This window comes from Echeneis naucrates, chromosome 9 (genome assembly GCF_900963305.1).
Source record: "Echeneis naucrates chromosome 9, fEcheNa1.1, whole genome shotgun sequence".
In the NCBI taxonomy this organism is placed as follows: Eukaryota; Metazoa; Chordata; class Actinopteri; order Carangiformes; family Echeneidae; genus Echeneis; species Echeneis naucrates.
The window spans coordinates 4,277,867-4,290,678 of NC_042519.1; the positions used below are offsets into that span (position 1 = coordinate 4,277,867).

At 40.4% G+C, this 12,812-nt stretch overlaps 1 protein-coding gene across 4 annotated transcripts; it reads right to left on the reverse strand.

Annotated features, from left to right (window-relative positions):
- Positions 1-991: 991 nt before the first annotated feature.
- cdca2 (cell division cycle associated 2) lies at positions 992-11,999 on the reverse strand. 4 transcript variants are annotated; one of them, XM_029510988.1, is made up of 14 exons: positions 11,721-11,999; positions 11,093-11,285; positions 10,708-10,841; positions 8,488-8,653; positions 8,024-8,121; positions 7,371-7,517; positions 6,142-6,271; positions 4,993-5,321; positions 4,751-4,802; positions 4,177-4,313; positions 3,880-3,945; positions 3,571-3,642; positions 2,609-2,774; positions 992-2,472 (listed from the first exon to the last, which is right to left on the reverse strand). In XM_029510988.1, the coding sequence occupies exons 1-14, from the start codon at positions 11,727-11,729 to the stop codon at positions 1,568-1,570; spliced, it is 2,604 nt and encodes an 867-aa protein (XP_029366848.1). In that variant the 5' UTR covers positions 11,730-11,999; the 3' UTR covers positions 992-1,567. The 4 variants fall into 4 exon arrangements, with proteins under 4 accessions (XP_029366848.1, XP_029366847.1, XP_029366846.1 ...); XM_029510987.1 differs by having other exon boundaries at positions 3,880-3,942; positions 7,967-8,121; XM_029510986.1 differs by having other exon boundaries at positions 7,967-8,121.
- Positions 12,000-12,812: the final 813 nt, after the last annotated feature.

A 12,812-nucleotide genomic window follows, 5' to 3' on the forward strand; every position in this document is an offset into this window, starting at 1 on the left:
AAGCCGTCTTCACTCTGCCTGTCTGCCAGGGATAGGGGACTCGGCTTCACACCCCTCATATACATATCCCTCACACTCACTCAGAAAGCTCTCACTTGTACACAGTTGTGGCAGTTTGGCTGCACGCTGAAGATGCTCCCAATTAAGCTTTAAAATCAAGACTAGTGAAGACCATCACAACATGGTGTTACGTGCTGCTGTGGGAAACATGCACACACAGAGGAATTGCTCAGCAGGAGCACACAACAAACCTTCTCCACCCAAGTGAATATGCATGTCCACAATGAGTCCCTTCCACCGTGACAATTGATGCAAGTTGGGAGGAGTAATTCCTTGTAACTCACAGCTGCCCCACCAGATGGCAGTGTGGCCCCATTGCGTCCACACAGCACTGCCTCACCGGCTTTGAGATTCTGTCCATCTATCTTCCATGGGAATAAAGAAAAGACCTTGGCGTACACACTAAGAGTCACAAACCTCTAGTGTCCTTCAGCCAAGTTAACTCTGACTCGATGTAAAAGGAGGGAGTCAATTACCCAGTGATGGATAGATTACTGCCATGCATCATTCTAGAAGCCAATTTTCCTATGTGAACTGAATCTGAAACTCAATTTGTTACTCCTCTCTTCATTCCTCCATGACAGATGGATGAAGCTAGTAAAGACTAGCTGATTTGAACAGTAACTGGTGCAATCTGGAGGTTAGAGGTCAATTAACTTCCAGACATTTGGCTGTGTGAAATGTAGATGAGAACAGTCATTTATGCAATGGTTCATTTAGCTATGGCGAAAGGTTCTCGGTTATGTGGAGGGAAGCTTCTGTGACTGGAACTGAAGTGACCACACAGCTGGAACATTTGTGGTGACAACAGCTTTTTCAAACTCTTATTGCACAATCTGTTTAGATGAATGCAGTTTGACACAATGGAATTGAATAGCGTTTTGTTACTCTAGCAAGGTACACGTTTGAAATTTCAGGACACTCATTGAGGGCATCAGGTCATCTTTATTGTGGTACATTGTTTAAGGCAATTTCAATTTGACTGTCTATTACTATTGATTATCGGCAGTTTTAAAATCATTCCTGAAAAGCCCAGATATGAGACAGACTAACATCTATGCCAATAGTCTGGATCACAAAGTGAAAAAAAGAAAAACCTTGGAACAGCCACTAATAAACAATTATTTGAGTCTATTAATTTAATTTCAGTGTGCAGCGCCCTCCCCTCCCCCCGTCTGCCTCATCTATCCACAAAGAGTAGATATTGATTCAGAGATGCTCAATCCAGTGACTTTGGAGAGGTAGACTGAAAATGCACTGCGATTACCAGCTGAGTGGTTGGATATTGATTGGGAGGTGGTCAACAGACATGACTTGGCTCTCAGTGCATATTGACTATTTGGGGTCCTGGCGGGAATCTGGCAACAGATTACTGGTCAGCTGCAATAACTCAGGCAAAACTGCATTAAGGTTTTAGATAATGTTAAATCAGCCCTTCCCTTAGACAATCATTCCATTTAATTTTAAGAAACTGTGCGAGGCATGTGTGACAGAGTGATCAGTTAGCTCAAGAATCGTTGTTTTGTGTCTCAAGGAGTGAGGATTGGACCAGTGGACCACTACAGAAGCTTCGGCTCCTCCTACGGACCTCTTTACTGGAGTTGGGGGAGGTCCAAGGCAGCCAGGCAAGACCGGCACTGTTGTCACTTTTGTCTGCGTTGCACTTGTTCCTCATGCTGCGACGTACAGAGTGCTGCCCTCTAGTGGCAACAGGTTTGAATACATCTTCCAAATTAAAGTCACCCAGTGAGGGGGCCAAATCCAAATCAGCTACTCCATTCTCCTCCTGGGTGTCAGAGCTCGACCTGCTGTCATTTTCAGGATTACTTGCTGCTTGGTCTCCCAGTCTGTTTTGGTGCTCCTCCAACAGGTCTGCCTGCTCCTGCAGGGGTGGGCTGTTGACAGAGCTCCTCAGGCTTTGCTTGGCTTTTCTTTTTGCTACCTCTGCTGGCACATTCATAGTGTGGTTGAGTTCTTCACCTGAAGATGGGCGGGTATTTAGATTAGCATGGTGTTCTAATTCCCTCTTTGAGTCTGTGGTGGGTGTCATGGCAGAAGTCTGAGCACCGAGTTCAATGTCAACTCTCCTCTGTTTAGCTACAGTGTGTTTCAATGTTTTTCTTGCTGCCTTAAGATTTGTAGTGGTTTGGTTTTGAAAGTGCTCCTCTGGCTTTCCTTCAGTCTGGTCCTGGGGTTCCTTACGCAGCAGGTCGCAGTCAGCAAGACTGACTTGCCTTTTCAATCTTTTCCCTTTGACCCTACGCCTTGACAGTTGCTTGCCACCTTTATCAGAGTTGGAAGGCGTGACCAAATCTCCTAAAGGTTTTTCTAAAATGTGTGTCACAGTGGGGTCACGTGTCACTTGTGTGCTGTCATTTGCCTCGGGGTTCGAGAGGGTCTCTGGCTGTGAGGCTGTGGGAACGGAAAACATCATGTTGTAAATTGGGGAAAACTTTATATATAGAACAGGAAATGCAGATCTGAATTATAGAGAGTAAAATCCATAATTAACTATTGGTGTCAACATTTTAAAACAGATTATTATTGCCTTCATGTCCAGTGCAGCTTGTGGAAGGAGCCTGCAGTGCTTCTGGAGTGAACGACAGCCTCTCAGTGATGGGACTCAAGGAAGGATTCTTTGAAGCATATTCCCGAGAGCCGTACAGGGAGCGGTCCACGCCCCTGTTCCAGCACCATGTTGTTTGGGAGGTCACCTGTGGAAACAATCTGCACTTTTTTTCTTCTGGAAATGTTTCATCAGCTGGTGAGTATCCACTTAAATTATGTAGCATGACTGGTATAGTTCATCTAATCAGCACAATGTGTATGAGTGAATGGAATTATAATGACCTGATTCCTGTAATCTTCCACAAGTGCAATACTATTTTCCTTTTTTGGTGATTGTGATAATGCTGAATAAACAACATATAAAATATTATTTCATCAATTAATTGTTGTTTTTTTGGGAGAATATACCATTGTAGGGATATATTATAACTTTAATACCAATGGCACCTTTGCTTTAGTTAAATCTAATCAGTTCTGCAACCAAAGTAAAGTTGTTGGCTATGCAAATTCACTGTAATGTGAGATAGAGTGCCGATAGCTATACAGACTGCAAACTGCCTTCAAATAGCTGGGTTGATGCATTGTGGAATGCAGTGTCCACTGTGAACCACCATATTTATCTTCTTCAAATCAACCTGAAACACATCTTGTGATTTTTTTATTTCCTCCCTATCAACCACTACCATAACACTAAACACAGCAATGAATGTATTTTATTACAGGTTTTGTGAATCACTCTGAAACCCGAGTCTTACAAATTCCCATTATGTTAAATCTGCAGTGGCAAATATAGAAGCATATAAATGCACACACAGAGATCCTATCCTTTACTCAGGTAAAGTAAGTTGTCAGATAGTGCAACCATCATCTCCCAACTATCTCCCTGATCCCTCAGTGAAGCAGTGTAAAGAGAAATCAAACAAACAGACTCCACCAACTTACCTTCATCTTCCCGGAGGCCAACTTGGCAGCAGAGCGTGTCGACCTCTTTGCGGGTTCACTCTCCTCTGGTTGCTGAGGGAGCAAAGAGTTGGCATGAGGATATGTTACACAGAGAATGTCTCTGCCACTCGCACAAACACAAACTAGGCATCATCTGATATGATTAAATCCAGATCCAGTGGAATTAAGCAGAAGATTAGATAGTTGATTGTTCTGAAGCCTTAAATTATTAACAAAGACAATTTTGTCTCGTAAATTGAGATTTCTGCAAGTAAGAACAAGTGAAAGCAGTTTATGGTAAGAGCAGACCTTTCTCTTCTGGCTGCGTGAGCGAGCTGGAGCCTTACTGGTCGATTCATACCCCAGTTCTGGCTGCTAAGACAGAAATTTAGAAGATTTGGTGGAAATGTCACACTATGAGGTTCTATAGAAAATAGAATTGATTACTCTGGAAATATAAACAGACAGCAAGCAAATGAATGTGAAACAGGTTGTCACTAAAAATAAATCCTATATACCAAAATTACTTATCCAAGTGAATAGATTAAAATAAAAAAACTACGTGAAATAATGATAATAATAAATTAATTAATAAAAGTGGCAGACCTTTTTCCTTTGATTTCGAGATCTGACTGGAGCTGGTGGTTCAATATCTGCTGGAGACTGCTTTTCCTGCTCACATATGGCTGCAGCCTCATTCATGACATTCACCACTGAGACTGTACTGGGGGTCGTCTCAGACTCTGAGGAGCAATCCACAGTATTACAGCTGAAAGGACACCTGTTTCTGAGTATTATCATTGATTCTATCGGTTAGCATGGCCACATCTGTCTTCACTCTGCCTGTCTGCCAGGGACAGGGGACTCGGCTTCACACACATGTGCACGCTCTGACTCACACTATGTCACATCTTATAGCTCGTCAAAAGGCAGGACAGGACAGATATTAAGGTAATGACATTGAGAACCTCTGACAAGGAAAGGAAAAAACTTTTATGATGGCTGTTCTACCTGCCACTCCCTGAGAAAGGGACTTCTCATGAAAAGCAGTGTGTAGATGTAACAGCTAACACTACAACATACATTCTGAAAATGTAACATGTGGGAATAGCTATGATGATAATTACATTATAGTGGGGAGTATAAAATGAAACTCTAAGGGTGAAACATGATAGCCAACCTGCACCACTTGCCACATCAGAATCACTCTCTTCCATTGAAGGGAAAACAATCTAAAACCAGGAAATAAAGAAGAACAATGTTGCTGTCATAAACATTTATAATCAAGATAGTGAGTCATATCATGGCTTTAAATTACATTGCAGTTTGCTCTAGTTTCCTGGATGTGTGCTGCCTCACTGTTCAAATAATTTTTCTTAACATTCTTAACATTCACACGAGAGAATATAGGGACTTCTCTACCTTTTCAACCTTCTCCTCGTAGTCCTCTTCCACATGCTGTATTCTGTAGTGGCGAGGCATTGGAAGTGTAGGAGAGGCACCAAACATATTGGGACTACTCAGGTTTGGCTGAGATTTTGGTGTCTGGGCCTCACTCCTTTGTGGTGTCTTCAGCAAAGAGCGCAGCTGTAAACCGTCTCCTGGTGTAGGTGCACGAGCTGGTGTACCCCCCTTCTGCAATGGGGTGCTCGGAGGCAGGTCCCTATCAAAGAATTCAGGAGAGAGAGGACCTCCAAAGCGCACTTGCTTTTTCTTCTTAACTGTGCATATTCCAATGGCATCACTCTCCCCTGCACAGAAGGTTAAACCTTTTCTTATTATGACTGGATAAAAATAAATAAATAAACAAATATAAATTGTCCTTTAGAAGTTCTAAAGGTTACTAACTCATGTTCATATGACTACATGCACACTAATACCTTTTAGTTACCACTTTATCACATTTATGCCTCACACCCACAAGTCTTCAAGTCATATCAATCAGCACTACTGCATAGAAACAATATTTATATTTACCAAGTTTGCTAGAATGCAGTGTAAATAGATAATTTGGCCCAAATGCTGAGATGTTAAGGTCTTAGTCATTACTAATTTTGAGCTCTCTGAAGCTATTTTGTTACTTGGATGTAACAAAATCTTCTAAAAAGTGGTGGAATAGAAAAATTATTAAATCTACAACAAAAAGCATAAAGCTACATTTTGCAAACCATTTTTTGCTCATATCTCCTATCTAGAACAATGACTTTATACTACATATCAAATGCGCTGCAATCATCGCAGCTACAGTGCTACCGATTGATTAATTTCACAGTAAAAAAGTTAATTTATAACTGAATCCACCGATTATGTATAGTAAGAGGCATATTACTTATATGTTAAGCTTTCCAGTTGGCTCTCTAGATTCAGCTGGAAAGCTAAAGTGCATTTGTTTTCTCACAACTCGAAAAATGGATAATGCATTTCCTCTCTAAAAATACAAGTTGGGTGCTCTCCTGGTATGGGGCCTGCAAACACATTATCAAACCTACCCTTAAAATGCCAAGCTACCATAAATAAAAGTCCAGTTTAAAGTCCAATTTAACATGAACATAGAGAACAGTGTGTGTTTACCTGTGGGCTTCATCTCCAGCAGGGAGGGGACAGAGGGGATATTGACGAGAGAGGTGGAGTAAGCAGGTGAAGCTATTGCAGGATCATCTTCTAGTGGTCGGTTAGGGCTTTGGAGTTTAAAGGCACCATCCTGTTGAGAGAGAATTGCATAAGTTCACCTGTTCTGTTGGATGGGAGCTCAAAGAGTTTCATAAAGCAGGTTGGTAAGTAAAGTAACTGTGAATTAAATATTTCTAATACCCTGCTTAGAGTCTTTGTTCAAGGTGTTATCGTACTCCATAACATTAGAAAGGTTCTCATGAAGCTTAGCAGCCTTCTCCTGCAAGCTGTCATATGCTGAAGCTCACGTATCATGTATTTTTCCGTATTGTGCAGAAATACCAACCAGACCATCACTTAATCAGGCTAGAAAAGCATTGAAGGTTAAAGGTTTATCAAAATATATAAATTTTATCAATCATTTCTCAGTCATGGATGCAGAGCCAGACAGCAAAACACAAGAGCCTATTAGTTAGCTCAACAAACATTACACCAATTAAACAATAAATGTTGAAATTATTCAGCTTCAAGTGTGCCAGTGGCTTTGGACATTGTTCCTGTGGTTGAAAGAAGTATGTTTTCCTTAATAGTGACCTTTAAAACTCATCTCTTGACTGAGGTAGTGATGAAAATATCTCATAAACTGAGATAGTGGGTGTCCAAAAATACACATTCTTAATACCATGACGTAGTATGGTTTGTTTTCTTTCTTTGTTTCTTTGCCAGATCATATGCTCATGGTATTTTATCAGAGCAACAGTTCACTTAGAGGAAATGCACTCGTTATAAATTTAAGTGTTTTGCTGTGTAGAGCGGTTTTTAAACACACAGCTATCAGCGCTGACCTCAAAAACAGATAAACAACCTTCAGGGTAGCTGCTTCATAATAAAAGCATACCGTTGGTTCTCTAAAGGAAAATATGAAAATGTACATAGGATAGGTAATGTTTTCTAAACACAGAAATCTTTCATATGATTGTACTAAATCTGATTATACAAACTACACTCCTTAATCTTAGAGGAATGCAAGGAACCCCTGGCCAAAAAACAAAACTCAAATCACATCGGCCAAGTCTGAATGAGGTGTCTTTTATATTAGCTACCCCCCCTCGAACCACTAAATGTTTGTTTTGTCATGCACACCCCATTTTTGTTTGTGCTCGCATGTCTGTGTGTGTATCTGGATTAACCTTTTGATTCTCAGCGGGGGAACAGGCCTGACACTCAGAGTGAACATGCAGTGTTGGGGACATAAGCACAGCCTGGGCCTTTTCCACAGTCTCACTAGATGGCAGCGGTCCTCGTGTCAAAACATGTGTCACTGGTTCAAGATCCTCCTGTGTACATGATAAAGGAATTCACAATCCTTTCACCTTGCTGCACTGCAGCACAGCAGCAACAGCGCTTCCCTTATGAAAACAAATAATAAATTCACCAAACTGCTACTGCGGTGAAGCATAAAATTTGGAATTTGTTACATGATACACTTACAAGTACAAGTCCGAAAACCAAAGACAAAGATTTATTTATTATTGATTATAAAAATAATTAGCAATTAAAATCTAAATAATAGCAGTGGAAATCAAACTTGTTGTTTCAGAGAGATATTTTCTGTTTTTGGATACTTGGAGTTGAAATTTCCTGTGGAGCACTGACTTCTTTCTTTCATAAAGGAGTTAAAATTAATCAGTGAGTTCAATGGAGCCAAGTACAGAGAAGTAGAACCTTTCTGTTTAATTATTAATAGCACTCAAAAACAGCAAACGGATGATAAGAGTGAGTGTACCTCCTGCTTCTTGACATTGAAGTGGAGGTTAGGAGAGCCAGCCTCTCTAATCTGTACCTCACAGCCTTTGAGGGGGCCCAGGTACCGCCTCTTTTTGGGTGTGGGCATCATCGCTGTTGGTTGGTTCTCTTTGCCTTCATCAAAACTGTTCCCATCTGAGAAGGAGGAAAAAAAAAATGCACCTATCAAAAAAGGAATGTTACATAAACACAGAAAAACAAATGGGACTTGGGGACATAAGATAAATAAAAAGAAAATATCACATCAAATAAACACAAACACATGCCCAGAGGAAGTGAGATAGAGTTCCCTTCAGCAACAAATGGCTGAGAAAGTGGCTCATTTATGAGGCTGACCAAGCTCAAGCAAAATACTATTGTGATGAGTTGGGCCTAACCTGTGCTACGCATTAATCCCATGCTTTGAATGGTGCCTTCAGATATAATAAAGGAATCCTACTGGTAAAGATCCTCTTTGAGAGATCAAACTATTAATCCTGTGATGCAATGAGGCGGCCTCACCAGACAGATAATCTCTTGTCTTGATGTATCCTCCAATGTTTCTATCGTCCTTTGGCATTAGATCACAGACCCCACTCTCCTCCACATCCATCACACTCTGGAAGGTGGCCATTTTCTGCCTCAGTGTGGAAACAACCCGGGGAAGGTAGGGGCTACTCCTGACACTCTGGGAGTTGAGACAGCAAAAAATAAATACATTCATAAGAAAACAAAACAAAACCCTGCCCTGCTCCAGCTGTATACTCCCTCTCATAATCTCTGATCACTGTATACCAACTTTTCCATCTCTCTCAGGACCTAAACTTAACCACCAAACCCACCTTTTTAATTCCACTTTCAGTGTTAGCACATATATTACATATTCCTTCCAAACACACATCATTCAGGAATATGCATCATCTAACAACTTGAGAGTATTTTTTTCTCTCAACTAAAACATGATTAAAAGTGTAACTCCTTAGCATCAGACTCACCGTCTGCAGGCTTGAAATTTGTTTTTTACAGTGGAAGGCAGAACAAAAAGCCCTCAGTAATTTCTTAAACCACTTCTGCAGCATGATTCACTTCTCTGCTACTCACAGCAGGTTTGCTATGTTTCAAATATGGACAGTGCTGTCAGAGTATGGCTAAATAAAGATAAGGCTGAGATCCTCCTAACTGGCCCAGACAAATTACCAAGATCTTTTCTTTGAAAAACTGTAAAATCACACAGAAAACAAACATGTTCGATTTTTTTTACCGTTTTTACAGCCCATGCAATTTCTTTGACAAAAATGTATTTTTTAAAATATATACAAAATTGCAAAAAGATCTCTGCTGAGCCAGATTCACATTGATGATTGTTCACACTTCTCTGTTTCTACTTGTGTTGACTGTTGTAATGCTCTGCAAAGCCCAAAAAGGCAGTAAACAGTGCATTTAGTAACTGCAGGGAAGAGAGAGAGAGAGAGAGAAAAAAAAAAAAAAAAAAAAAAAAAACTCTCAACAGGCCCTGAATCTCCCTGTAATTTATGAGAATAAGTGCTTCTCTTCTCCCCATGATCCATTCTAAATATGCATTCTTCAGCAATGATTAAGCTTGTGAAAGGAAACTGTGTTTAAAATCTGAAGCTCAATATTTTTTAAATCACACAACTTTCTGATAAATTCATGTTGTCTGTGTTGACAATATTAGTGGAAAAGCCTGAAAACATCTCTATGGACTGTTAGATCACCTTTTATTTCTGTTTTAATGTCTTCAACATGACAGAAGGAACATGGGTTAAAACATTACACTTTCATGTGGTTTGAACTTTTCCTCTCCACAGATCTGGCCAAGACTTGCACAGATGCCCAAACCACCTCACCCGGCTCCTTTTAACGTGAAGAAGCAGTGGCTGTACTCCAGATATCAAAGCTCCTCACCCTAGCTCCCTTGCTGAGCCCAGCCACACTACAGATGAAGCCATTTCTGCTGCTTATATCAGCATCCTCAATTTATTTGTCACTACATAAAGCTCATGACCACATGTGAGTGTTGGAACAGGAAACAATGCCTGACGAAACAACATGGAGTCACTGCCCTGTGAATCATTGGGACTGGGAGCTGTGTTGATTGGATGTCAGAGGAGGCTAGGAGCATTGGCACGTGGATTCTCTGGTGTCACATCCTAGTCTTAGGGACATGGAACTTCACCTCTATTCTTCCTTTTATTTATTTATTTATATATATATATATATATATATATATATATATATATATATATATATATATATATATATATATATATATATATATTTATATATATACATATACATACATATTATTATATTATATATTATATATTATTAGAAGAAGAAGTTGGTGCAGTGCGTTTTTATTACATAACTAGTAGATGAAGTAGGTTTGGAAAATCTCACTGTTTTCCTATGCACATACAGAATATGAATATGGTGCTCAATTCAAGGGGCTTATCTGATCGCAACGCATCTCTACTCACAAGATGTAGGGAATAGCCCAATTTGGTTGAAAGCCACTCCAGTATAAGAATGCATACATATTGACGTGCATGCACCAAGACTTGTTTTAGCAGTGACAGTATTTATGTCTGTCTGAGAAATAAAAACTACAGGCCAATGCTGCACAGTCACACACAGTATGATAAAAATGACCCCATTAATCTGAACCCTGCCTCACACTCGTGCAAGATTTGCTCAACTGTATCCCGAGAAGCATCTCACCTCCGGAGTTTGATGAGTTGGGGTCTTCATTCTCTGTTGTGCCATGAAGCGGATGAGAGAATTTGTTTCTGGGGAGCCTCGGACACCAATATTGGATCTTCGTCTTGCTTTGATTTGTGCTAGACGTGACTTATCTAAACAAGTAGGGGAGAGAATATGACTTCATTAACACCTATGTAAAATGTGAACGTCTTGACTTTCTTTATGCTGAAGAATGCGACTGTTCTTGTCACAGTTGTGGGTGCATTACAGTTTAATGTGATCACAATTTAAACAGAATGGTTTAAAGCCTAATATTACAGTTTCCAGTGGTGACAGCAACAGCACACTATGTAACGCAAACAAATTTCTGCTCTTTCATACCTAATATGAGTCATTATCTCACCTTTGCTGTTTGATGATGCTGCTGGAATAAAACTTTGGACAGAGATCCCAAATTGAGTAGGTGTCAACTCTGAAAAATTCAGGGGGGGCAAGGTACCATTAGGGCAAATGGGGGGGGCTTCCTCTTCAGAGGGGCCCATTTTCTCTATTTGATCCGCTCCTGCGCCCGCCGTGTTCTTCTCTATGTTAGCCATCTGCACAGATCATTTGAGTACATCTTATTTCTTGAGAGCAGCTGAACAACAGGTACATGTACAACAGAGTCAACAGTTACCCAGCAAAAATGATGATGGATGACAATAAAGTATAGAGTAAACGGTGTTCATAACAGTTAACATCAACAACTGGGCTTGATGTCCCAACGTAACAAAACGTAGTGTTAGCTTTATCTGGAGTTTTATAGATAGCTTAATACGATTGTTGATATAAAACAACCAGTTAAAAGGACCCATCTCGGATATATATGTGTTATTGGACAGGCACAATAAGCTGACTAGATCGATGCTTTCAGAAACATTACGATCGCCAACAAGCAAAGAAAACTTGAACTGTACAGCGTTTGTCTTCTGAATGAACGTTAGCTCACACTGGCTATATGAGTTAGTGTTGACAACAAGTAAAACACTCACCTTTAACATTAAAGGCAACTGATATACGTTCTGTCGTTAAAATATATATCTGAAGACACACGGTGTCATTAATATCACAAAAGAGCCATTCATACCTCAAATCATGCTCTTAGAAAATAAAACCGATAAAAGGTGGTAGCAGTGGAGAGCGATTCAAATCACGCTCCACGCCAGAGCCGGACGCGGGTGTATATGGATCCCTCCGCGAAGGCTATCTCTACTACAATCGTGTAAACTTGCACAGCTTAAAATCAGGCTGCGTGCTGTGTGTTCTTGTCTAACAGTTACACTTTTATAACAATGATAAGTGTTGTTACAAAGCGGCGAAAGTAACAGAGAAAGTATAACGTTCGAGAATTCAACTTCCGCATTCTACGAATATGGCCGGAACTCGTTTTATTTGAACTGGCCAATAGAAACACCAGACAAACTACCACGTGCTTCCCGACCGCGAGGGGAGGATAGGCGGTGATAAAAATAGTTAAAAAACTGATTGTACAAAGAATGAATATGACACATGAATCCATACTTATTATTATGTATTGATATTATGAATGTTTAAATATTTTCAGGGTCTTTTCCTATTTATTTCAATGCACATCTTAATCTTGATTGTTCTTAATTGACAGAGACGTCACTAGGATTTGCAGACAGGGAGAGCTAAGCATTCCTGTAAAATCTTTGCGCTCACACCGATTTTGGTGTGAGTTTGGTCCCTCCTACCAACACTTCACCGGTGTCTGCCCACAGGGGCATCACTTAGGCGCCCGGGTGGGGCTCTCTAGCCGGTGGTCTCCTCTCCTCTCCTCCTCTGGTGGGTGGGTGGGGGTTTGGGGTGTGTGGTGGCGAGTGGTGGGGAGTGCATCAATCTCATGAAAAGTTGACACACCCTGTGGTGTTAAACTATGAGCACAAATGCAGACAAAAAAAGAACTATACATACACCAATTAGGCATAACATTATAAACACTGAAAGGTGAGGTGATGAACACTGATGTTGGTTGGTGGAATATATTATGCAGCAAGTGAACATTTTGTCCTCAAAGGTGATGTGTTAGATCAGGAAAAATGGACACGCATAAGGATTTGAAT